This window comes from Lissotriton helveticus, chromosome 12, assembly GCF_964261635.1.
Source record: "Lissotriton helveticus chromosome 12, aLisHel1.1, whole genome shotgun sequence".
NCBI classification, from domain to species: Eukaryota; Metazoa; Chordata; class Amphibia; order Caudata; family Salamandridae; genus Lissotriton; species Lissotriton helveticus.
The window spans coordinates 72572208-72597085 of record NC_136073.1 but is presented as its reverse complement, the minus strand read 5'-3'; the positions used below and the strand labels follow the sequence as shown (position 1 = coordinate 72597085).

The 24878-nt window shown below is 53.2% G+C and overlaps 1 protein-coding gene across 2 annotated transcripts in view; it reads left to right on the top strand.

Annotated features, from left to right (window-relative positions):
* Nucleotides 1-24878, top strand: part of DNAH2 (dynein axonemal heavy chain 2) — a 3497426-nt gene that overhangs the window by 2007131 nt on the left and 1465417 nt on the right. For both annotated transcript variants that reach the window (XM_078670326.1, XM_078670327.1), the window contains one exon: nucleotides 14589-14813. In XM_078670326.1, coding sequence (XP_078526452.1) covers nucleotides 14589-14813 — 225 coding nt within the window. The remainder of the gene's footprint in view (nucleotides 1-14588; nucleotides 14814-24878) is intronic.

The following is a 24878-nucleotide window of genomic DNA, read 5'->3' as shown; positions in this document are numbered from 1 at the left end:
GCCGATAAGACTGTATATGTAGTGTTTATGGCCCTACTGGCTGCACACAGGGCAATTGACAGGGCAGCAGGGTGAGGCGAGGGTGAAGGCCTGGACCCCTCGGTCCTCCCACCCTGTGCTTATTATGATATATTTTAATGCCGCTAAATTTACAATTTCCATATGTGTGTTTTACCTGTATTTTTCTATGATATGTGTTTTTACCCGTGCAAACTGTTTTTTATTTTGTACTTTTTATGGAAATGGAAATGGCATGGTTTTAAGTGTAGTGACCTTAGATATAAGAAAATGTATATCTTTCGTATGTGTTACACAGGCTGCAATGGCAGGCCTGTAGTCACAATTTGAGTGGTGTCCTATGGGTGGCATAATACATTCTTTAGCCCATAGGGGACCTCTGGTGTACCTATGTCCTGGGTGCCTTAGTATCATATACTAGGGACTTATAAGGGTACACCAGTAGCCAAGCTGGGGGGTAGCTAAGTGCTCATAAATGTCCGAATCTGAAAGAAACAGGTTAGTATTAGATTCATTACCTTAGAATATCCCCAGGCGTCAGTCTGGATCCGGAAACTTTTGCGTAGCAGTACCCCTGCGCGTCGGTAGGCGTCGTCTGCAGGCGTCCCCTGCGGCTCCGCGTCGTCGGCGTCGTGCGCCGTGATGACGTCGCTGGAGTATATAGACGCCGCCTCCGCGCGCTGACGTCAGTTCTTCTTTTTTCCGCGCCAGTTAGCGCAGATCCGAAGAGCAGTACTCCGGTCTTTTGACCAAGTGTTTGTAAAACTTAATCTTTCTACGGTGCCGGTAGGATGCCTGGGTTTAAGAGCTGCGACGAGTGCGACCGCATGATATCGGTCACCGACCACCATCGACTCTGCCTCCGGTGTCTGGGCGCGGACCACGACGTGGAGTCCTGCGTCGACTGTCGGGCCTTGACTGGAAAAGCTAGGCGGGAGCGGTCCCGCAAGCTTCTCGAGCTCCGAGTGTCGGCCCCGCGTCGAGAGCGGTCCCGGTCCGGTCGGAGGTCGAGGGAGCGGTCGAGGGAACGATCGCGGAGCCGCCATGGGCGCTCCGGGAGTCGCCACCATTCCTCCGGTTCGTCAGGTAAGCACAAGAAGTCGGGGCGTCGCCATCGCACCCCCGACTCCCCCCGACGCCCGCGTGATGCGGCCGGGGGCTCGGGTGGCCCCACCCCCGCGGGCCCGCGTGGGTCACCGACGCCGTCTACCCCATACCCGTCGGTCCCTGGGGAAGGCGCGTCGCGTGAGGAGATCGAGGCCTTCCTCATTGCTATGAGGGCGAGGTCTCCTCCGGCGGGGCCTACGGCGCCTGCGGGGCCGTCGGTCCCGTCTGGGGGCCCGAGCGGTTCGGGTGCTTCTGCCCCGACGCCGCCGGTGGCTCCGGTCCCGGCGCCGCTGGGTCCCTCAGGTTCGTCGCCGGCTGGTCTCCCGGCCTCTCCGGCGTCGGTTCCTTTGGGCCAACCCGTGGTACCGCCTCCGCGTGGTGCAGCGACTCCGCCGTCGGCTCCGGCCGGCGTCGGGTCCCCGGCACCGACGCCGCGCGGCGCCACCCCCATTCCCTCCCCGACTCCGGACACGGAGTCGGACCGGCGTCGGCCGACGCCGGATCCGACGCCGATGGGGCCCGTTGACCCCGATGTCTATATCGTCGACCCAGAATATGGGTATGATGAGGATGAGTATGGAGAGGGTTGGGAGGGGTCTGAGGACCCTTTATCCCGTGCCTGCCAGTATGATGTGGACTGGGTAGGTGATCTGGGTGATGCCAGTGGCCTGGACGAGTCGCCCAACCCTGGGTTTGTCTCTCCGTCCCCTGTGGCGTCTGAGGCAGGTGCTGCCTATTCAGTGGTCCTGATGAGGGCTGCCAAGGCCTTACACCTTGAGCTCCCCGTCGCGAAGGTCAAACCGAACATTCTGACCGAAGTGTTTAAACCGCAGTCATGCCCCCAGGAGCCTCTGCTGCCGTTTAATGAGGCCCTGACGGATGTCCTTTTGGGCACCTGGTCCAGGCCCGCTTCCGGTGCACCGGTTGACCGGAATGTGGCAAGGCGTCACCGTCCATGCTCGGACGACCCTGCCTTTTTATCCACCCATCCCTCCCCGGAGAGTCTGGTGATCCAGGCCTCCACTTCGCAGTCCGCATTTCCGTCGGCTCCGCCCGATCGGGAATCAAAGCGGTATGACCAGTTTGGTAAAAAGGTCTTTTCCTCTTTGAGCGCTGGACTGCGGTCTTGTAATACCGCGTGCCTCTTGGGCCGCTACACCCACTCCCTGTGGGATACGGTCGAAGAGTGTTTGCCGCAATGCCCCCAGGAAGTGCGGGACAAGCTCACCCGGGCCTTGGTTGAAGGCCGGGATGCGGCGCGGTACTCGATCCGTTGTGGTCTGGACACAACCGACTCCCTGGGACGGGCCATGTCCACGACGGTGGCGATTCGTCGCCATGCTTGGCTGAGATCTGCCAACTTTTCGCCAGACGTCCAAAATACACTCATGGACATGCCATTTGATGGCAGTCGCCTGTTTGGTGACAAAGCGGACCACGCGCTGGAGCGCTTCAAGGACTCCAGGGTCACGGCCAAGTCCTTGGGTCTTTCGACCCAGCGCCAGCAGACGGGTTCGTTTCGCCCCTTTCGTGGCCAAGGGAGGGGCGGTCCCACACGTGCTGCCAGCCACGCGCCGCAGAACGCTCCCCAGCGCGGTGGCGGCCGTGGTTTCCGCCGTGGTGGCGGTAGAGGCCAGCGGCGGGGTCAGTCCACGCCTCCCTCCGCTGCTGCATCCAAGCCTTCCTAGTCCGAGCTTTCGGGCTCACGTGACGCCAGTGGGTGGCAGGGTTCGCCATCACCACTCCCGCTGGCGCGCGATAACATCGGACAGGTGGGTGCTGCAGCTCGTTCGAAGGGGCTATGCCCTCCCCTTCGAGTCCACTCCTCCAGCCATGCCACCGCAGAACCACCGTGTGTCGGGGGACCACTTGACACTTCTGCAGGAGGAAGTTACGGCCCTCTTGGCCAAGGGGGCCATCGAGCGCGTTCCTGGGCCAGAAGTAGGGTGTGGTTGCTACTCCCACTACTTTCTGGTACCCAAGAAGGACAAGGGAGGCCTGCGTCCTATCTTGGACCTGCGGAACGTCAACGGCTTCCTCCGGAAGGAGAAGTTCAAGATGTTGACTTTGGCTCAGGTCTTGGCTGCTCTAGACCCACAAGACTGGATGGTAGCGTTGGACTTGCAGGATGCGTATTTTCACATCCCCGTCCTGCCGGCCCACCGGCGTTACCTGCGGTTCACGGTAGGCCACGAGCACTTTCAGTTTATCGTGCTCCCATTCGGCCTTACCAGCGCCCCACGGGTGTTCACGAAAGTGATGGCGGTGGTCGCAGCTCATCTGCGCCGGTTAGGGGTTTCAGTCTTCCCCTACCTCGACGACGGGTTGTTGAAGGCGGGCTCGCCCCAGACAGTCGTCCACCACCTTCAGACGACGGCAGACCTCCTGCACGAGCTGGGGTTTTCCATCAATGTGCCGAAATCACACCTGTGTCCCTCTCAAAAGCTCCTTTTCATCGGAGCGGTTCTCGACTCGGCGCAGTTTCGGGTTTATCCCCCGGAACGGCGGGTCCGGGATATTCAGGCTCTGATTCCCATCTTTCAGCCGTTATCCCGGGTTTCGGTCAGGTTGACGCTGCGGCTTCTGGGGCTGATGGCCTCCTGCATCCTACTGGTGCATCACGCCAGGTGGCGGATGCGGGCTCTGCAGTGGGACCTGAAGTTTCAGTGGGCCCAGCATCAGGGCAACCTATCCGACCATGTCCTGATCTCGGAGGGCACTGCGAGACAGTTGCAGTGGTGGCTTACGGACCGCGATTGGGTCAGAGGCAGATCCCTCTCCCTTCCCCAACCGGAGCACGTGGTTGTGACGGACGCGTCCCTCCAGGGCTGGGGTGGCCACTTGGGAGAGGCGGAGATCAGAGGCATCTGGTCTCCGGCGGAGTCCCGGCTCCATATCAACATGTTGGAGCTACGGGCGATTCGCCTAGCACTGAAGGCATTCCTCCCCTTTGTCAACGGGAGTGTAGTGCAGGTGTTCACGGACAACACCACCGCCATGTGGTACTGCAACAAACAGGGCGGTGTGGGGTCGTGGACCCTTTGCCAGGAGGCTCTGCGTCTCTGGCAATGGCTGGAACGTCAGGGCGTGACTCTGACGGTTCAACACCTGGCAGGTTCTCTGAACGCCAGGGCGGACGAACTCAGCCGTCGGTGCTCGGTGGATCACGAATGGCGTCTGAACTCGGACGTGGCGAGAGGCCTCTTTCAGCAATGGGGAGAGCCTTGGTTAGATCTATTCGCCACAGAAGAGAACGCGCAATGTCATCAGTTCTGCGCGTTGGAGTTTCCGAGACGGCACTCGCTCGGCGACGCCTTTCGGCGCGAGTGGAGTTGCGGTCTGTTGTACGCCTTTCCGCCTATACCACTTCTGCCCAGAGTGCTGAAGAAGATCAGGCGCGACCGGGCCCAAGTTATCCTTGTGGCTCCGGACTGGGCTCGAAGGTACTGGTATCCCGAGCTACTCAGCATGACAGTCGGTCCCTCGATCCGCCTGCCCCTTCAGGAGGACCTTCTGTCGCATCAGCAGGGGACGGTCCTCCACCCGAACCTGTCCAGTCTCCACCTCCATGCTTGGAGATTGAGCGGCGACAGTTGAGGCCATTTGACTTGCCTCCTGAAGTCTGTGATGTTATTCTGGCAGCCAGGCGTCCCTCCACAAAGTCGGTATACGCCTGCCGGTGGAACAGATTTGTGGCATGGTGCACAGCAAAGGCTGTGGACCCCCTTTCTGCCCCTCTGTCTGAGGTTCTCCTCTTCCTTCTTTCCCTTGCCCAGCAGGGCTCTGCTCTGGGCACTATCAAGGGCTATCTTTCTGCCCTTTCCGCCTTCTTAAGGCTACCTGATCAGCCATCTTTATTCAAGTCCCCTATTGTATTACGATTCTTAAAAGGCATCACGCACATGTATCCACCTGCTCCGTTCGTGATGCCTCAGTGGGACTTGAACCTGGTTCTGACTTTCCTGATGTGTGCTCCCTTTGAGCCTCTTCATTCCTGTCCTCTCCGTCTTCTCACTTTAAAGACGGCCTTCCTGGTTGCCATCACCTCTGCCAGGAGAGTGAGTGAGCTCCAGGCCCTTTCTGTTAAACCTCCTTTCTTGTCTGTTCATACTGACAAGGTGGTTCTTAGGACTAGACCTTCTTTCCTGCCCAAGGTAGTCTCTGCTTTTCACATTGGGCAGTCCATCACCTTGCCCTCCTTCTTCCCGCCTCCGCATCCTTCAAAGGATGAAGAGCGGCTCCATCGTCTGGACCCAAAACGTGCGCTTTCATTTTACATGGATCGCACACGCCAGTTCCGGGTGGATGACCAACTGTTTGTTGGCTACGTGGGTGAGAAGAAGGGAAGGGCGGTACAGAAACGAACCATCTCTCGGTGGGTCGTCCTGTGCATCAAAGCATGCTACTCTTTGGCTCGGAAGGAGCCTCCTGTTGGGCTGAGGGCCCATTCCACTCGGGCTACGGCGGCTACTACTGCCCTGGGCCGGGGAGTCCCTTTGCAGGACATTTGCCAGGCGGCTACGTGGGCCTCGCTGCACACCTTTGCGAGGCACTACTGCCTGGACAGTCAAGTCCGGAGGGATGGCTTCTTTGGCCGTTCGGTCCTCCAGGACTTTCTGGTGTAGGTTGTATTGGTTCGCAGACCCACCACCGGGGTTGGTATTGCTGGGGTATCTATTCTAAGGTAAGGAATCTAATACTAACCTGTTTCTTTCAGATGAACAAGTTACTTACCTTCGGTAACGATATATCTGTAAGAAACAGTAGTTAGTATTAGATTCCTTACCGCCCCACCCATCCTCCCCGTTCTGCGAACTGATAACTAGGGTTAAGGACATCCCTTTCAGGGCCCTAGTTTCAAATGGCACCAGTGTTAGTTCTCACATGGCTCTGCGTGTTCTGGCGCGGAAAAGCTGTGTGCAAAGAACTGACGTCAGCGCGCGGAGGCGGCGTCTATATACTCCAGCGACGTCATCACGGCGCACGACGCCGACGACGCGGAGCCGCAGGGGACGCCTGCAGATGACGCCTACCGACGCGCAGGGGTACTGCTACGCAAAAGTTTCCGGATCCAGACTGACGCCTGGGGATATTCTAAGGTAAGGAATCTAATACTAACTACTGTTTCTTACAGATATATCGTTACCGAAGGTAAGTAACTTGTTCTTTAGGTAGGAAGCACAAAGACTGGGGTCCTGATTAGCAGGATCCCAGTCAGTCTAGTCAGAAAAACATAATGACGCTAGCAAAAAGTGGGGGTACCCATTAAAGCAGATCCTCCTTTCCTACAGCTATAGTACGTAAAGTTATAGCGTTCTGTTTCTCTCTCTCTCTCTCTCTCTCTCTCTCTCTCTCTCTCTCTCTCTCTCTCTCTCTCTCTCTCTCTCAATCTCTCAATCTCTCAATCTCTCCCACTCTTGTCTCTCTGACTCTCTCTTTCTCAGCCATTCTTCTATCCCTCTTGTTTGACCCTGTCTGATGTCACTCTATGGAGTGAGACGGATTGTCAGCAGAACTCGCTTGATAACAGTTGCGGATCCTGACAGGCACTGGGACAAATTTTTTACCTGGCTTGGCGATCTCATTACTGACCCCTTACAGGAAAACTTGTAGGATGTTCTTTTGTTTATTTTGTTTTCAGAGAAGCAAGGCCTTCAGATGGGTACTACAAAAGGTTGTTTGTCAGTCCTTTTGGCCTTTATGCGTTTGTCATATCGACCTTCCTTGTTCATAGCACCTGTAGTGTTGAGATTTATTAAATGTTTGGTGCATGTATTCTCCCACGCTGTTTGTGATTACATAGTGGGACCCTAATCTGAAAGAAACAGGTTAGTATTAGATTCCTTACCTTAGAATATCCCCAGGCGTCAGTCTGGATCCGGAAACTTTTGCGTAGCAGTACCCCTGCGCGTCGGTAGGCGTCGTCTGCAGGCGTCCCCTGCGGCTCCGCGTCGTCGGCGTCGTGCGCCGTGATGACGTCGCTGGAGTATATAGACGCCGCCTCCGCGCGCTGACGTCAGTTCTTCTTTTTTCCGCGCCAGTTAGCGCAGATCCGAAGAGCAGTACTCCGGTCTTTTGACCAAGTTTATTGTTAACTACTTAATCTTCTACGGTGCCGGTAGGATGCCCGGTTTCAAGGGTTGCGACGAGTGCGACCGCCTGATGTCGGTCACCGACCACCATCGACTCTGCCTCCGGTGTCTGGGCGCGGACCACGACGTGGAGTCCTGCGTCGACTGTCGGGCCTTGACTGGTAAAGCTAGGCGGGAGCGGTCCCGCAAGCTTCTCGAGCTCCGTGTGTCGGCCCCGCGTCGAGAGCGGTCCCGGTCCGGTCGGAGGTCGAGGGAGCGGTCGAAGGAACGATCGCGGAGCCGCCATGAGCGCTCCGGGAGTCGCCACCATTCCTCCGGTTCGTCAGGTAAGCGTAAGAAGTCGGGGCGTCGTCATCGTACCCCCGACTCCCCCCGACGCCCGCGTGATGCGGCCGGGGGCTCGGGTGACCCCACCCCCGCGGCCCCGCGTGGGTTGCCGACGCCGTCTGCCCCATACCTGTCGGTCCCTGGGGAAGGCGCGTCGCGTGAGGAGATCGAGGCCTTCCTCATCGCTATGAGGGCGAGGTCTCCTCCGGCGGGGCCTACGGCGCCTGCGGGCCCGTCGGTCCCGTCTGGGGGCCCGAGCGGTTCGGGTGCTCCTGCCTCGACGCCGCCGGTGGCTCCGGCCTCGGCGCCGCTGGGCCCCTCTGGTTCGTCGTCGGCTGGTCTACCGGCCTCTCCGGCGTCGGTTCCTTTGGGCCAGCCCGTGGTTCCGCCTCCGCGCGGTGCAGCGACTCCGCCGTCGGTTCCGGCCGGCGTCGGGTCCCCGGCGCCGACGCCACACGGCGCCACCCCCATTTCCCCTCTGACTCCTGACGCGGAGTCGGACCGGCGTCGTCCGACGCCGGATCCGGCGCCGATGGGGCCCATTGACCCCGAGGTCTATATCGTCGATCCAGAATACGGCGATGAGGACGAGTATGGAGAGGGTTGGGAGGGGTCTGAGGACCCTTTATCCCGTGCCTGCCAGTATGATGTGGACTGGGTAGGTGATCTGGGTGATGCCAGTGGTCTGGACGAGTCGCCCAACCCTGGGTTTGTCTCCCCGACCCCTGTGGCGTCTGAGGCAGGTGCTGCCTATTCGGTGGTCCTGATGAGGGCTGCCAAGGCCCTGAGCCTTGAGCTCCCTGTCGCGAAGGTCAAGCCGAACATTCTGACCGAAGTGTTTAAACCGCAGTCATGCCCCCAGGAGCCTCTGCTGCCGTTTAATGAGGCCCTGACGGATGTCCTTTTGGGCACCTGGTCCAGGCCCGCTTCCGGTGCACCGGTTGACCGGAACGTTGCCAGGCGTCACCGTCCGTGCTCGGACGACCCTGCCTTCCTATCCACCCATCCCTCCCCGGAGAGTCTGGTGATCCAGGCCTCCACTTCGCAGTCCGCGTTCCCGTCGGCTCCGCCCGATCGGGAATCAAAGCGGTATGACCAATTTGGTAAAAAGGTCTTTTCCTCTTTGAGCGCTGGACTGCGGTCTTGTAATACCGCGTGCCTCTTGGGCCGCTACACACATTCCCTGTGGGATACGGTCGAGGAGTGTTTGCCGCAATGCCCCCAGGAAGTGCGGGACAAGCTCACCCGGGCCTTCGTTGAAGGCCGGGATGCGGCGCGGTACTCGATCCGTTGTGGTCTGGACACGACCGACTCGCTGGGACGGGCTATGTCCACGACGGTGGCGATTCGTCGCCATGCTTGGCTGAGATCTGCCAACTTCTCGCCAGACGTCCAAAATACACTCATGGACATGCCATTTGATGGCAGTCGCCTGTTTGGTGACAAAGCGGACCACGCGCTGGAGCGCTTCAAGGACTCCAGGGTCACGGCCAAGTCCTTGGGTCTTTCGACCCAGCGCCAGCAGACGGGTTCGTTTCGCCCCTTTCGTGGCCAAGGGAGGGGCGGTCCCACACGTGCTGCCAGCCACGCGCCGCAGAACGCTCCCCAGCGCGGTGGCGGCCGTGGTTTCCGCCGTGGTGGCGGTAGAGGCCAGCGGCGAGGTCAGTCCACGCCTCCCCCCGCTGCTGCATCCAAGCCTTCCTAGTCCGAGCTTTCGGGCTCACGTGACGCCAGTGGGTGGCAGGGTTCGCCATCACCACTCCCGCTGGCGCGCGATAACATCGGACAGGTGGGTGCTGCAGCTCGTTCGAAGGGGCTACGCCCTCCCCTTCGAGTCCACTCCTCCAGCCATGCCACCGCAGAACCACCGTGTGTCGGGGGACCACTTGACACTTCTGCAGGAGGAAGTTACGGCCCTCTTGGCCAAGGGGGCCATCGAGCGCGTTCCTGGGCCAGAAGTAGGGTGTGGTTGCTACTCCCACTACTTTCTGGTGCCCAAGAAGGACAAAGGAGGCCTGCGTCCTATCTTGGACCTACGGAACGTCAACGGCTTCCTCCGGAAGGAGAAGTTCAAGATGTTGACTTTGGCTCAGGTCTTGGCTGCTCTGGACCCACAAGACTGGATGGTAGCGTTGGACTTGCAGGATGCGTATTTTCACATCCCCGTCCTGCCGGCCCACCGGCGTTACCTGCGGTTCACGGTAGGCCACGAGCACTTTCAGTTTATCGTGCTCCCCTTCGGCCTTACCAGCGCCCCACGGGTGTTCACGAAAGTGATGGCGGTGGTCGCAGCTCATCTGCGCCGGTTGGGGGTTTCAGTCTTCCCCTACCTCGACGACTGGTTGTTGAAGGCGGGCTCGCCCCAGGCAGTCGTCCACCACCTTCAGATGACGGCAGACCTCCTGCACGAGCTGGGGTTTTCCATCAATGTGCCGAAATCACACCTGTGTCCCTCTCAAAAGCTCCTTTTCATCGGAGCGGTTCTCGACTCGGCGCAGTTTCGGGTTTATCCCCCGGAACGGCGGGTCCGGGGTATTCAGGCTCTGATTCCCATCTTTCAGCCGTTATCCCGGGTTTCGGTCAGGTTGACGCTGCGGCTTCTGGGGCTGATGGCCTCCTGCATCCTACTGGTGCATCACGCCAGGTGGCGGATGCGGGCTCTGCAGTGGGACCTGAAGTTTCAGTGGGCCCAGCATCAGGGCAACCTATCCGACCATGTCCTGATCTCGGAGGGCACTGCGAGACAGTTGCAGTGGTGGCTTACGGACCGCGATTGGGTCAGAGGCAGATCCCTCTCCCTTCCCCAACCGGAGCACGTGGTTGTGACGGACGAGTCCCTCCAGGGCTGGGGTGGCCACTTGGGAGAGGCGGAGATCAGAGGCATCTGGTCTCCGGCGGAGTCCCGGCTACATATCAACCTGTTGGAGCTGCGGGCGATTCGCCTAGCACTGAAGGCATTCCTCCCCTTTGTCAACGGGAGTGTAGTGCAGGTGTTCACGGACAACACCACCGCCATGTGGTACTGCAACAAACAGGGCGGTGTGGGGTCGTGGACCCTTTGCCAGGAGCCTCTGCGCCTCTGGCAATGGCTGGAACGTCAGGGCGTGACTCTGACGGTTCAACACCTGGCAGGTTCTCTGAACGCCAGGGCGGACGAACTCAGCCGTCGGTGCTCGGTGGATCACGAATGGCGTCTGAACTCGGACGTGGCGAGAGGCCTCTTTCAGCAATGGGGAGAGCCTTGGTTAGATCTATTCGCCACAGAAGAGAACGCGCAATGTCATCAGTTCTGCGCGTTGGAGTTTCCAAGACGGCACTCGCTCGGCGACGCCTTTCGGCGCGAGTGGAGTTGCGGTCTGTTGTACGCCTTTCCGCCTATACCACTTCTGCCCAGAGTGCTGAAGAAGATCAGGCGCGACCGGGCCCAAGTTATCCTTGTGGCTCCGGACTGGGCTCGAAGATACTGGTATCCCGAGCTACTCAGCATGACAGTCGGTCCCTCGATCCGCCTGCCCATTCAGGAGGACCTTCTGTCGCAGCAGCAGGGGACGGTCCTCCACCCGAACCTGTCCAGTCTCCACCTCCATGCTTGGAGATTGAGCGGCGGCAGTTGAGGCCATTTGACTTGCCTCCTGAAGTCTGTGATGTAATTCTGGCAGCCAGGCGTCCCTCCACGAAGTCGGTATACGCCTGCCGGTGGAACAGATTTGTGGCATGGTGCACAGCAAAGGCTGTGGATCCCCTTTCTGCCCCTCTGTCTGAGGTTCTCCTCTTCCTCCTTTCCCTTGCCCAGCAGGGCTCTGCTCTGGGCACTATCAAGGGCTATCTTTCTGCCCTTTCCGCCTTCTTGAGGCTACCTGATCAGCCATCTTTATTCAAGTCCCCTATTGTGTTAAGATTCTTGAAGGGCATCACGCACATGTATCCTCCAACTCCGTTCGTGATGCCTCAGTGGGACTTGAACCTGGTCTTGACTTTCCTGATGTGCGCTCCCTTTGAGCCCCTTCATTCCTGTCCTCTCCGTCTTCTCACTTTAAAGACGGCCTTCCTGGTGGCCATCACCTCTGCCAGGAGAGTGAGTGAGCTCCAGGCTCTTTCTGTTAAACCTCCTTTCTTGTCTGTTCATCCTGATAAGGTGGTCCTTCGGACTAGACCTTCTTTCCTGCCCAAGGTAGTCTCTGCTTTTCACATTGGGCAGTCCATCACCTTGCCCTCCTTCTTCCCGCCTCCGCATCCTTCAAAGGATGAAGAGCGGCTCCATCGTCTGGACCCAAAACGTGCGCTTTCGTTTTACATGGATCGCACACGCCAGTTCCGGGTGGATGACCAACTGTTTGTTGGCTACGTGGGTGAGAAGAAGGGAAGGGCGGTGCAGAAACGAACCATCTCTCGGTGGGTCGTCCTGTGCATCAAAGCATGCTACTCTTTGGCTCGGAAGGAGCCTCCTGTTGGGCTGAGGGCCCATTCCACTCGGGCCACGGCGGCTACTACTGCCCTGGGCCGGGGAGTCCCTTTGCAGGACATTTGCCAGGCGGCCACGTGGGCCTCGCTGCACACCTTTGCGAGGCACTACTGCCTGGACAGTCAAGTCCGGAGGGATGGCTTCTTTGGCCGTTCGGTCCTCCAGGACTTTCTGGTGTAGGTTTGCATTGGTTCGCAGACCCACCACCGGGGTTGGTATTGCTGGGGTATCTATTCTAAGGTAAGGAATCTAATACTAACCTGTTTCTTTCAGATGAACAAGTTACTTACCTTCGGTAACGATATATCTGTAAGAAACAGTAGTTAGTATTAGATTCCTTACCGCCCCACCCATCCTCCCCGTTCTGCGAACTGATACCTAGGGTTAAGGACATCCCTTTCAGGGCCCTAGTTTCAAATGGCACCAGTGTTAGTTCTCACATGGCTCTGCGTGTTCTGGCGCGGAAAAGCTGTGTGCAAAGAACTGACGTCAGCGCGCGGAGGCGGCGTCTATATACTCCAGCGACGTCATCACGGCGCACGACGCCGACGACGCGGAGCCGCAGGGGACGCCTGCAGACGACGCCTACCGACGCGCAGGGGTACTGCTACGCAAAAGTTTCCGGATCCAGACTGACGCCTGGGGATATTCTAAGGTAAGGAATCTAATACTAACTACTGTTTCTTACAGATATATCGTTACCGAAGGTAAGTAACTTGTTCATTTGGTCTTGACTTTTCTCAAGTGTAAGCCCTTTGAGCAGATGGATAGCTTCTCATTACATCTCCAGACTCTGTCTTCCTCATTGCAATTACATCCGGTTGTCGTGTGACTGAACTTTAGGAACTTTTAGTGCAAGCTCTTTATTCCATCTTTTCCAAAATAAATTAGTTCTCAGAACTCAGGTGGCCTTCTTACCAAAAGTCATGACTCCTCTCCATTTTGGGCAACCCATCAGTCTGCCAGGAGCGTTCTTTACTCCACAGAAAGACTAGGAGAGAGTCCAAGGGTGGTATTCCAAAAGGACTTTAGGCTTTTACATAAATTGTATAACTAACTGTATTGACTAACTTATGAATGATCAGCTTTTGTGGGATTCCCTAGAGCAAATAAATGGAAAGTTGTGCAGAAGAGTGCCCTGTTGAGGTGGTTAGTAGTTTACATTACGGTTTTCTACACTGACCAAATAACAGCCCTGGAAGGTCTGATAGCCCATTCCACCAGGGCTAAGACTGCTACCACTGAGTTGGTATGCGGAGTGCCCGCATGGACTCCAGTGCACATGTTCACAAAGCACTACTGCCTTGACTGCCAAGTCAGATGGGTAGAACATTTTACCTGCTCTGTTCTACAAGATGTTTTGGTTTTAACCCACTTCACAGACCCTCCACCTTTAGGAGGTATTGATTTGGACTCTATTTTAAGGTAAGGTATTTTCGGTATAAGTATCAATAAGGACAACACATTATTTACTTCTGGTAAAGCTCTTTCTGGCAGATACTCTTTCTAACTGTAGATTCATCATTGTCCTTCTGCCTCCCTGTTCTGTTTAGTGGCCTCTGTTTAACATTTTAAAAGGCTACAAATTAGTATTAATCACACTGTTATCAACAATTGTTCATTCTTCGTGTCTGCAGTTGCAGAAAGTGTAAAGAGCAGAAACTAACGTCAGCTCGTAAGGGCGGCTCTTATACGTAACTGCTCTGTCACTGTTGGAGCAGCTTGAATCCGACATGGAGCCATACAATGCCACCTTGCAGTGTGCAGGAGGGCTGCTATGAAAAATCCAGTTTGGTGTCTGGAGATTTTCTGAAGTGATGAATCTGTGGTTAGATAGGATATCCACTATAAAGAGCTTTACCAATGTTAGGTAACTTGTTTGCCTACATTTTCAGGGATCATTTTGGAAGCAATACATTCCTGGGAGTTTTTTTCCTTATCCTTGAAGTTCATTATGTGCTTGCTGGAGCGCGGAGGATTGTTTGGTGGCATGAGGGTATGAGTCACTGTATGGGTGAGCGTTTTGTTGGCTCTGCTGAATTTATCTCTTCCATTGGCCCAGAAGTTCAGTTGCAGTTTAGGGGAAGAGTGTTGAGTTCTAGTCTGGAGGTAATGTGTTATTTGCGAGTGGAGTGTAGATTTCCACCATTAATGTGCTACACTGGTTCTCTAGGCTGGGCATGTGAGAGCTATCATAGACGAATCTCCTCAATGAGCATGTCTCTGCTACTGTATGTGAAGGTAGGAACATTTAGGATTTCTAATTTGGTCTAATTGGTGGAGTTGAGCCTTTTGTTTTCAAGTTTTTCTTGATGTTCAGCAGCATTCCTAAATTAGCACCTAAATGTTACCAAAGTACGGCTTTCTTAGACATTTGCAAGTTAGAAATAGCCTTCAGTTTGCTGCACTTATGTAATGATTTTGGCCTTCTGTGGTTCATAAGTTGACTTTAAGAATATACAAGTGTATTTCAGAATATAAAACCTTTTCTACCAAGTACACAAGTCACGTTTCTATCTCATTGAGGTATTCCTCATGAAATCTCAAGCTTACATGTAAGACATTCTTATCTTTCTTCTCAGACAACATCCAGAAATGTCCAGAACATTATTGAAAGTCGCGTAGAGAAAAGGACCAAAGGGGTCTATGTGCCTATGGGAGGCAAGAAGCTGATTACTTTCATGGATGATCTCAACATGCCAGCCAACGACACCTTTGGTTCCCAGCCTCCGCTAGAGCTCATTCGACTCTGGATTGATTATGGCTTCTGGTATGACAGGCAAAACCAGACCATCAAATACATCAAGGTAAGCCTAAGCTACAGTCATTCTCATATCTAATGGTTTGTCCAGGAGCTACTCTTAACTCTGATTACTAAGCATACCCTCTAATATTGGGATGAAAAGCTGCACTGCTAATGCACCTCAAGCACAGTGTAGGAAAGTGGGTTTCCGTTGCAGCACCCCCCAACCTTTTGCCTGGCTTTTGATTCAATTTCGACCATAGAGTACTGGGTCCCTCCCAACCAGATTCCCAGTACTAGTGTTCTTTCCCTGAAACCTATACCACAATTGGCACTACTTTAGCTCACATATAAGTCCCTTGTAAAACGTACCCCTGGTAGCAAGATTTTTGTGGTTAAAGAGGGTCCCGAAGGCCTGCAGCATGAATTGACCTACCCTATGTGACCATTTCAACCAAGCACATGCACACTGCCACTGCACCCTACGTGTCTTGGTGCAGACAAAACTGTAGAGTCAACATGGCACACATCCCTGTGTGCCATTCTCATAGACACTGCACAAGATATAGTTAAGACACCCATCTAGCAGGCCTTAACCCTGAGGCAGGGTGCAATATACCCTCTGTGAAGGCATTTCAGCATGAGCAGATATTCCCCTGCAATATCCTTGTCAATCCCTGGATATTTTAAGTGACCAGGGAAGCCATAGTAAGTCCATGAGCTAGACACTCGTCATTACGAGTTCCCCAGCTCCATGATGGCCTCACTGAAATATGGGAGGTCTGGTACTAAACGTCTCAGCATAATGAACCAGCACTAGTTCCAGTGTCAGATTTATACAAAAAATGCAATCAGAGGACTACTTAAAGGGGACTCCTGAAACCTACAAATCCTTAATGTGGTCACTGACTGGCTTGAACCAGCCTGCTACCACCAGACTTTGTTCTGGCCTCAAGGGGTGAGTTGCTATGCACTCAGAGGTTGAGAACAATGCCTTTCGTTGGTGGAGGTGTTCACACCTCCTGCTGGTCAAGAAGAGCTGTCCGTGGCAGGGAGGTTCAAAGGCCTTTCCACCTTTGTAATGCGACCCCAGCCTCTCCTGTTAGAGGAAGCTGGCCCCATTCCTGTCCTCATCCCATTTTTGGCGGGAGGACAGGTGGGAAAACATAGAAAGAATAGGAGTCATACCCCCTGCCTACTCCGGCCCTCCGGTGCTGGAGGCGAGGTGAAGTACCCTTTTTAGTGCCCACCATCATGAAGATGGTGGGACTTATCCAATCAGGGCAAGGTCCATATCCCCTCCCACAGGAGGTGGGCATGATAGAGGGAGGAGACATCCCATGTAAGGGGCCTATTGGGCCCTACCTGTCACTCCCCTAAAATGCCCCTAAATCTAGTATTTAGGTGGCATCTCCAGAACCTGAACTTCAGTTCCTGATAAACTGAGAAGATTCGGACACCACTGAGTCGCAACAGCAGAAAAGACTGCAGAAACCAATTGACTGCCGGCCTGTCTGCAGCTCTCGACGATCCTACACCAAAAGATGACCCTTCCTGCAGCCCAGCGACATCCAAAGCCTCGGGAGGACTACCTGCCTTTGACAAAGATCAAGACTCCTGAGAACAGTGGACCTGTTCACCAACCAGCTATCTCCAAAGCAAAGCCTCTGTGACCTGAAGGACTGCGAAGCCTGGCCCTGGTTCAACCTCTGCACCTGACGACCTCGGCCCGAGTCCAAATGGCCTAACAGTTCCAGTAAGGTTCCCCAGCACTTCAGAGCCCAAGTCCACTGTGAGCTGACCTCTCCTGTACTCCTCAACATCGTCTCCTCTGCATGGATACCCCCTCAACCATGACCTGCTCTGGTAAGCCGTTTCTGACACCAAAAGGCACCCCTGCACCCTTCCTTCCTGGGCCTTGGTGAAGAGGACAAACGGTGTCCCTATGTTCCCGAGCATCGCAGCTTATCCAGTATTTGGGGTATCTTTCATAGATTCACATGCCTAAATCATTCCCCGTCGTTGAGATGGGAGTCCCACAGTAAAATATTGAAGCAGTGCCTTAAATCCTTCATAGGCTATAATGGCCCAAGGCGATCTAATAAGTAGTCTATCCATGTCCTTTTAAAAAAAGACCAAATGTTGGCATACAGCCCATCAGCTGTTAGCACCCTCGAGAACACTCCCAGCAGAGGCTAGTTCTCCTCAGATTTTCACCGCACGTCGTGTGGAAGGGAGTCTTTTTTTCTTCTGTTCAACAAATCTAAACATCACGTGTAGGAAGGTAGATCCCTGACTATGGTTGCCCCCAACTTTTTGCCTGGTGTTTTGCTGGTCTTCTGACTTAGTTGACCTGGGGCCCTGCTATTCAGGACCCCAGGCCTACTGCTCTCTCTGTAAAATGGATTCCATGTACCTTAGGTACATATCTAAATTGGATACTGAGTCACCTTATCAGTCCCTGTACAGTGTACCTTAGGTACCCAGGGCATAGGTGTACCCAGGGCCTACCAGGGGCTGCAGCATGTATTATGCCACCCCTGGCTGGCCATCCAAATCTGACACAACTGGCTGCTTGACAGCTGGGGCAAGGTGGTGTAATCACCCTTTGCTTTAGATATAGTATACCTATATCTAACCCTAAAATGGACACACAGATCTCCTATCAGTCACTCCTATGGCAGGCCTTAACAATCCTGAAGGCAGAGTGCTTGGAATCGTGTGAGATGGTGCTCTGGCATGAGCTGAGCCTGTCTGCGGCTTTCGGGATCTATCCCTTAGCCGTTTCCATGATATCGCATACCATATACTCTTAAGTGCATTATAATCCTCGCGGTTATATGCCAACTCTGGTATTGCTTTATCAAAACATGTCGAGTAAGGTGTCATACGAATTGGAATACTAACCCCTCGCCAATTCTGGCGACGGGGTTAGCATTCCACCCTTCTAGAGGGACACGACATGTATGTAACCTGTAACCCCGGTTAAAGTCAAACAGAGCCTCAGCTCCACAAAATGGATGCTGCCACCGAGACACAAGTCTGCCCTCCTGCTGCTGGGAGTCCTCCCAGAGCAGGAGATAAGGACAAAGGGTTTCCTGCCAGGGGCGGTGCCAGCACCGTCCCAGACAGGGTTTTGTGTATTGTAGGTAGGCAGGGCTTCAGAGGAAGGTGACTGCACGTGGCACCCCGGTGCTCACTGTGCATAGGCTGGCTGGAACCAGTTCCAGGGGCACTCCAGCCCCTGGCCTGGGGAAAAGCCCGCCAAGGAAGTGGGTGTAACCACCCCCCTCCTGGTCCCACCCATAGGGCAGGACCTAGTCGCGTGCCAGCCCCCTTTTCCCAGATAAAGGTAGAGACTGGCCCCCTTCCAAATCAGATCATCTTTGAATCCTGAAACTACTTTCCACGAAAGGAACTCAAGACTTCTTCCTAAGATTTCTCCCTTGTGACTAAGGAGTAGTCACCCTGCATCCGCAGGCACCATCTAAGAACACTGCGGTCTGCTGCACGTCCTTCCTCCGGAATCCGACTGCCCAGCTCGACGAGAACCGGCTTCCCTGGCACCTCTGACCTCTACCTGCATCATCAGTCACGCTGAGATTCGTGGGTGTGACGAGACCTCGAGGGACCGGCCATCTTCAAGACTGCACGACTTCTTTCCAGCAAGCCCGCCGAGTGAATTCCTGGTGAGTGCTTTGGGGTCCGAGAAGCCCCGACCCTGAGCAGCTCCAGCACCGAAGTGCAGCCCCCCAGCATCTCCACGATCTGCGTGGGGCCCTTCTGCTTTTGGCTGCTCACCGCGTTGTTTGGCTACTAGCCCGCTGGCTTGTGGCCTTCCCGACGACGCCCGACGACATTTCTGCTGCTGGTCTGGTTGCTCCAGACTGGCCCTTGCTTCCCTCCATCGGAGAAGTACCCTGGACCCTCCTGGTCCACCCAAGACGCCATTTTAGGTCCACCGCGTGGGCCTTGCATTTGCCAAGACTTGTTGCCCAATCCTGGGTCCAGCGACGTCGACAGCAAGAACCTTCGTGGGACAGCTCGCACCTCCATCCTGGTCGCCGACAACGCCTCCTGGTCCGAGAGACTGCAGAGCCCAGCAGCGCCCACTCACCTGACTGCGGTGACTTCGCCCGGTGCCATCCTGGTGCCCACTTAATCACTGGCTAGTGATTCAAGAACTTGGTCCCCTCTGCTTTCAGGTTTTCTTCTTCCTTGATCCAGGCTTGGATCCATCGAACTTTCCTTCACTGGTCGCCTGCCAGCAACTTCTTCCTTCCAGGCTCCTGGTCCGGCAACGAGATCCCCGACGTCTTTTCAGACCTATGCAGCTGCAGCCCCTGGGCTAGGTAACTTCGGCACTTCGGTGCCCCAGCATAGCCTCACTATCCTAGGGTCAGGATCCACTGTCGTTTTCTTCCTACCAGGTCGGGTTCGCCCGTGAACACTAACTTTGCCTTTACTAGCCTCCATAGACTTTGTCCCGCATCCCGCGTGAGAGTGCACACTCTGCACCCGAGTCCCCTAGGTCTCCTAGAAGTAATCTAACGATTCCCTAGTTAAGTCCTAGCGATTCCAAAGCCTATTAGTACTGTACTTACCTGCTAGTAATTTCGCATTCCACTTTTTAAGTATATGGTTTTTCGTGCCCCTCGGGCATTTGTGTATAACGTGCTAACTTAAGTATTTTCATAAGAGTTTTGTTGTGTGCTTAGCACCCTGTCCTCATAAAGAGTACAGGGTTGTTGTGATTCTAATAAATACATTGTTTATTTTCATAACACTTGTGTGGTGTCCTTTCACTGGGTGTTCAAGGGGTAATGTGATGGTAAAACAGCTGGCTTAACACGCCCTCTAGAGTCTTAGCCTTAGACTGCTCGTATCCATGCTACTAGGATAGCTGGTCTATAAGGTTGACTTACAACCAATCATCAATAAGGGTTGTTTGGACTGATATATAGTGATCACTAGAATAGTGAACACTGCACATCAGGCCAACTTCTCACATCACGTCAGACAAGAAAGGCCTTTTCCGCCCTTGTAAGACCTGTGGCAAGAATAGTGTCCATGTCGATGGTCCACACAAGTAATGTATTTATTGCCTTTGTCCCGGGCATGATTTGAAAGATTGTAAAATCTGTCCCACCTTCTCTAACAAGACCCTCAAGGACAGAGAGGGAAGATTATTGTTGTGGCTCCAAACCACAAAACAGCATTCTCGTTCTTCTGATGAATAAGATGACAGAGCTTCAACATCCCACAAGAGTGCTAGATCTCAGGACAGATCTTCAGGTGAGGGGAGGAAACATTATAAACCTTCCCAGGAAAGAGCTTCAAGTAAGGAGAAGGCTGCCAAACATTTCTCTGAACCAGAGTTATCTGTGCCCTCTACACCTGTCAGGAAGGATAGAGCTCGCCCTAGAGCTTCATCTTCTGATCCTGTAAGTAGGAAATCCCTGAAAAAGCCATAGTCGACGACAATCTCTCTCGTCGACGTCAATTTGTGACATCGTCGACGGCAACGGTTAAGACGACTGCGATCCAGTCTCCTATTCTCTCTACTAGAGTCTCCATCTCAATGACGAGAGCTCCATCGTCGTCAAAGACTGTCAAAGCTCCTTTGTCACCTGCCATTCCGTCGACGAGGACTAAGACACCGTCGACGACAAAGAGACCATTGGTGACAGCACTGTCGATGACGACACCTTCGGTAGCAATACCGTCGACGACAGCACCGTCAACGAAGGAAGTTCCCTTGCCTTTGATTTCTGCACCGCCGACTCACCCATTGACGAGGATTACTCAGGTCACCAGAGTAACAAAGACATTTTTACACCCGTCTATACAGGATTATAGCAAGGTGTCGCCTTTGCTTCCATCAAATTTGTTAGAAGGGTATGTTGAGGAAGAGGAAGAGAATGATGATGATGACGGCTTCTATGGGGTAGCTCCTAGCCCATCTGTGCTCCATGTGAAGTGTCGGGAGGATGACGAGGAGGATGAAGACTATCAAGACGAGGCCCATTATTACCAACAGGGGTATATGGCTCCACGTCATCGTTATCAGTTTGTCTTCCGACACAAACCACGACCCAGGTATGTGTCCCATCTACAGCCTTCCTTATTCTAAGACATTCAAGCCATGTTGGTGGATTATAGGCAAAGGTTCCCTCTTCAGCAAAATCAATCAGAAAACTCGGTTCCTCAGGGGAAAGAATCTACAGATACACCAGGTCCTCAGTTACCGAGCACACCTGTGATTATACCGGGCTCTGGGGCAATCGACCCAGGAGCACAAAACACTTCCTCCTTGGAAGAAGAGGTAGAGGAAGGTTAACTGCCAGATCCAGCATTTGCTCCAGACCCTTGGGATGATTACGTGATTCCGACACTATCTCCTCCGCTGCACCTTCCTTCAGACTCTCCGCCAGAGGATATCGGGGGTTTAACAACTTGATGTAAAGGGCAGCCAGCAGGTTCCATTTGCCTATGACAGTGAAGCAGACCGAATGTTTCCTATACGATTTCAAAGAGGACACAAGAAAAGTGGTGTGCTCCATACTTATCATTGACCATGTTTGGCAGGAGGGCATCAGAATGATGAAAACACCAGCGTCCATACCACCGGTACTGCCTCGTGTGGAAAAGAAATATAGGGCTCCGGAGCACTCATCATCTTGCCTTATTGGACACCTGAAACCAGATTCAGTCATCTCCTAGGCTGCCCAAAGGGGGTCTAAGAATCCCGCTACCCCGATTACTACCCCCACAGATAAGGATGGGCGTAGAATGGACATCTTTGGGAAAAGGTTTTCTTCAATGGCAGCCGTGATAATCAGAGCAGTAAATGCTCTAGCCAATATCGGCCGCTATGACCACCAAATGTGGTCTGATATGGCAGGGCTAATAGACCTCATCCCAGAGGAAAGCAGACAAGATGCACGCAAGATTCTGCTGGAGGGTGAGAGATTCTGCTGGAGGGTGAGCGTGCAGCCTCAGAGACAATTGCCTGTGCCCTTGACATGACAAATACTGGTGTCTGATAGAGACTTCTAACTGCAGATCCCTTACCTTTGGATTTCCCAGGCATCAGGCTGGATCCAGAAACTTTTGCTGAGCAATTCCCTTGGGCACGATGTCAGGTGTCTCCATTCGGCTCCGCGTGACTTTGTTGGCGTCGGTTATGACATTGTGGTGCCTACATATACCCACCGAGGCGGGCAGACTTCAGTTCTTTTGTTTCTGCGCCAGTTGAGCACTGATCCGGAAAGAGCTACCCCTCTGCCGCTCTTTGGCAGGCTTTTTTAAAAACTTTTGTTGATATTTTTGACGACTTTGTTTGCGAGGGATGTCGGGTAGGAAGGCAGGTTTTAAACCGTGCAGGACTTGTTCCCGCTCGATGTCGGTCACCGATCCCCACCGCGTATGTCTGTGGTGTCTTGAACAGGTGTGAGAAGTTGGCCTGGCATATGATGTCCACTATTCTAGTGGGCACCTTGCACCAGTCCAAACGACCCTTATTGATGGTAGGTTTGGACAACCTTTATAGAAAGCTATCCTAGTGGTAGCTGTGGAGAGCAGCCTTCAGGCTAAGTATTGAAGGAATGTAAAGCAGCTTCTTTTACCAGTCTATAATCTCTTGAATGATCAAATGAAAGTACACCACACAAGGTATATATGTAAAATATATGTATTTATTCTAAACACAACCCCTCTAGTCTCTTTATGAGGCTAGAGGCAAAAGTACAATACAGGAACTTAATTAACACACAGGAAATTAGCACAGTATACGTTATGCCCTAGGGGCCGCACAAACCATATACTAAAATAGAGGTATAAGAATCACAAGAGAGTTAGAAGTGAGGCCTAGGGTCTGTAGAACTGCTGGGGCAACCAGGAACCACCCAAGGTAGGGACACAGGAGACCCACGGGGGACGCGTGCAGTGTCTAAACACAGCCGCGAATCACCATAGACTTCTATGAGGAAAGTTTAAGCTACAATTTTAAAGATTAAGGACACTTAGGAACCCCTTTAGACTTAGATACGTCGAGAGTCAAGACCCACGGGAGCACGGAGTACTCGTGTTTCCTCACCCAGGGAAGCCGGGTGCATAGGTGTCTTTTGGTGTCAGGTTTCGTCGTCGATTCCAATGAAGAGCTGCAAAGAAGTGCTGCAGGCGACCAGAGGAAAAGTGTCCAGGTGGATCCAAGGGTGGATCGGAGATCAGAAGAACCTGAAAGCAGAGGGGACAGAGTCTGGGTCACTAGCTAGTGACCAGGATGGCGACAAGAAGATGCCAGCTGATGTTGGGTGCTTTCAAGTGAAGTAGGTGAAGTTTGACTCTTCAGCCACGCGGACCAGGAGGCGTCGACAATGACCAGAAGCTGGATTCGAGCTGTCCCACAAAGGATGTCGAGTGCTGCAGCGTCAGAATCCGGATTGGACCTAACAAGCCTTAGCAACAGCAACCCACGCAACATGACAAGATTGGCTTTGGTGCAGACCAGCCACGTCTTTGGGACTCACCCTTTGGAGGGGAGTCAGGGCACGTCTGGAGCAACCAGGAACGCCTAAGAAACAGAGGATTGTCCTTCGTGGGGACCCACTAGCCAACGGACTAGGGATCGCGAAGTAGCCTCGAGCTGCGGTGAAGAAAGCGGGCCCATGGAACACTCGTGGAGTGTAGGCCTCTGAGCTTCGTTGCAAAAGGTGCTCTGGGCAAGGGCAACAAATAGCCCAATGCCCAACTTCCGGAAACTTCGGGAAGTAGGTGCACTTGCAACCTCGCTGGATGTCCAGGAGTTCCGGTCCCACGTCTCTCGTGTCAGCTACAGGTCTCAGTTTTGCTAGGGACTTGTGTCAGCCTCGGAGATGTCTGGAAGTCCGTGTCCTGTGTCGCAGATTCTTCGGGATCCGGCGGAGCCTTGAAAATGCACACCGGCAAGATGCTCTTTGGTGCCTGTTTGAACAGGGAGGTCACTCCTTGACCTCAAGGGAGATTTCTTCAGTCTTCCAGTCGATATGGAATGTCGAAGGTCCAAGATTTCTTCTTCAGAGTTTCTCTTCCAGGGGATACTCATTAATAGTCATAAGCACTGAATAATCTCCGCCCATGAGCGGGAACCGGGAACATATAACAATATACATATATATGTGTAAATATATAATAAATTAGTACCTAGTACTGAACCAAAATATACACATATACATGTATAAACCCATAATATGCAGCCCAACATAATGTATAGGCTAATACAAACCTTATTACACACTTTATGCAGTATGAAAATACTCCATACACCAATGCAATAAACAGGCTGGAGCCTAGAAATGCATTTCATAACATAAATACCCTTTATTTTCATCAAAGAATCTGTTGTAAAAGGCAATTCTCTTCCAGGGGATCCTCATCAATAGTCATAAGCACTGAATATTCCCGCCCATGTGCGGGACCCCGGAAACAATATAAAAATATATATGTATAAAACACATATATCTCGCTCCACATATATGTATGTACATATATCATTTTTCTCACATCAATGCAGCCCCAAAAACTGAGGCTAAACAATGCAAACACATATACATGAACTGCAATTAGTAAGGAATCAAAAAACACATTAGGTCAAAAAATCCTTGAACTTTGTGTTTTAATGAGTCAAACCACTCATAAATCCTGAAAATTGCTTATAAATAGACATTGTTAGCCCTCAGGCTGCATTGTAAAACAATATCATAGAAAATGAAACCATTTTCACAATAACTGGCACCGTGCCTTTAAGGCAGCCATGACCCCAGGCTTCCCATCATGCCTCAGGGGTGACAGTTAGGTCAGTTGTTCTTTCCGGCTCCTTCAGTCAGGACCCTGGTGAAACAGCTCCTTTTCTTTTTGACTTTCTGTCAAAAAATATTCAGCTTTTACTAGAATTTTTGACTTCACTCGACGTCTTTTAGACATAGAGTGCTGTTTGAACACTTTTTGTGCTTAAAAAAGGTATTTTTCCTGTCAAAGATGCCTTCTCTCTTCAACAACTGTCCTTCATGTGGAAGGAAAAAGGCAAAGACTGACTCTCATTCAGTCTGTATCCTGTGCCTACCAGACTCTCATTCCTCTAAAACCTGTG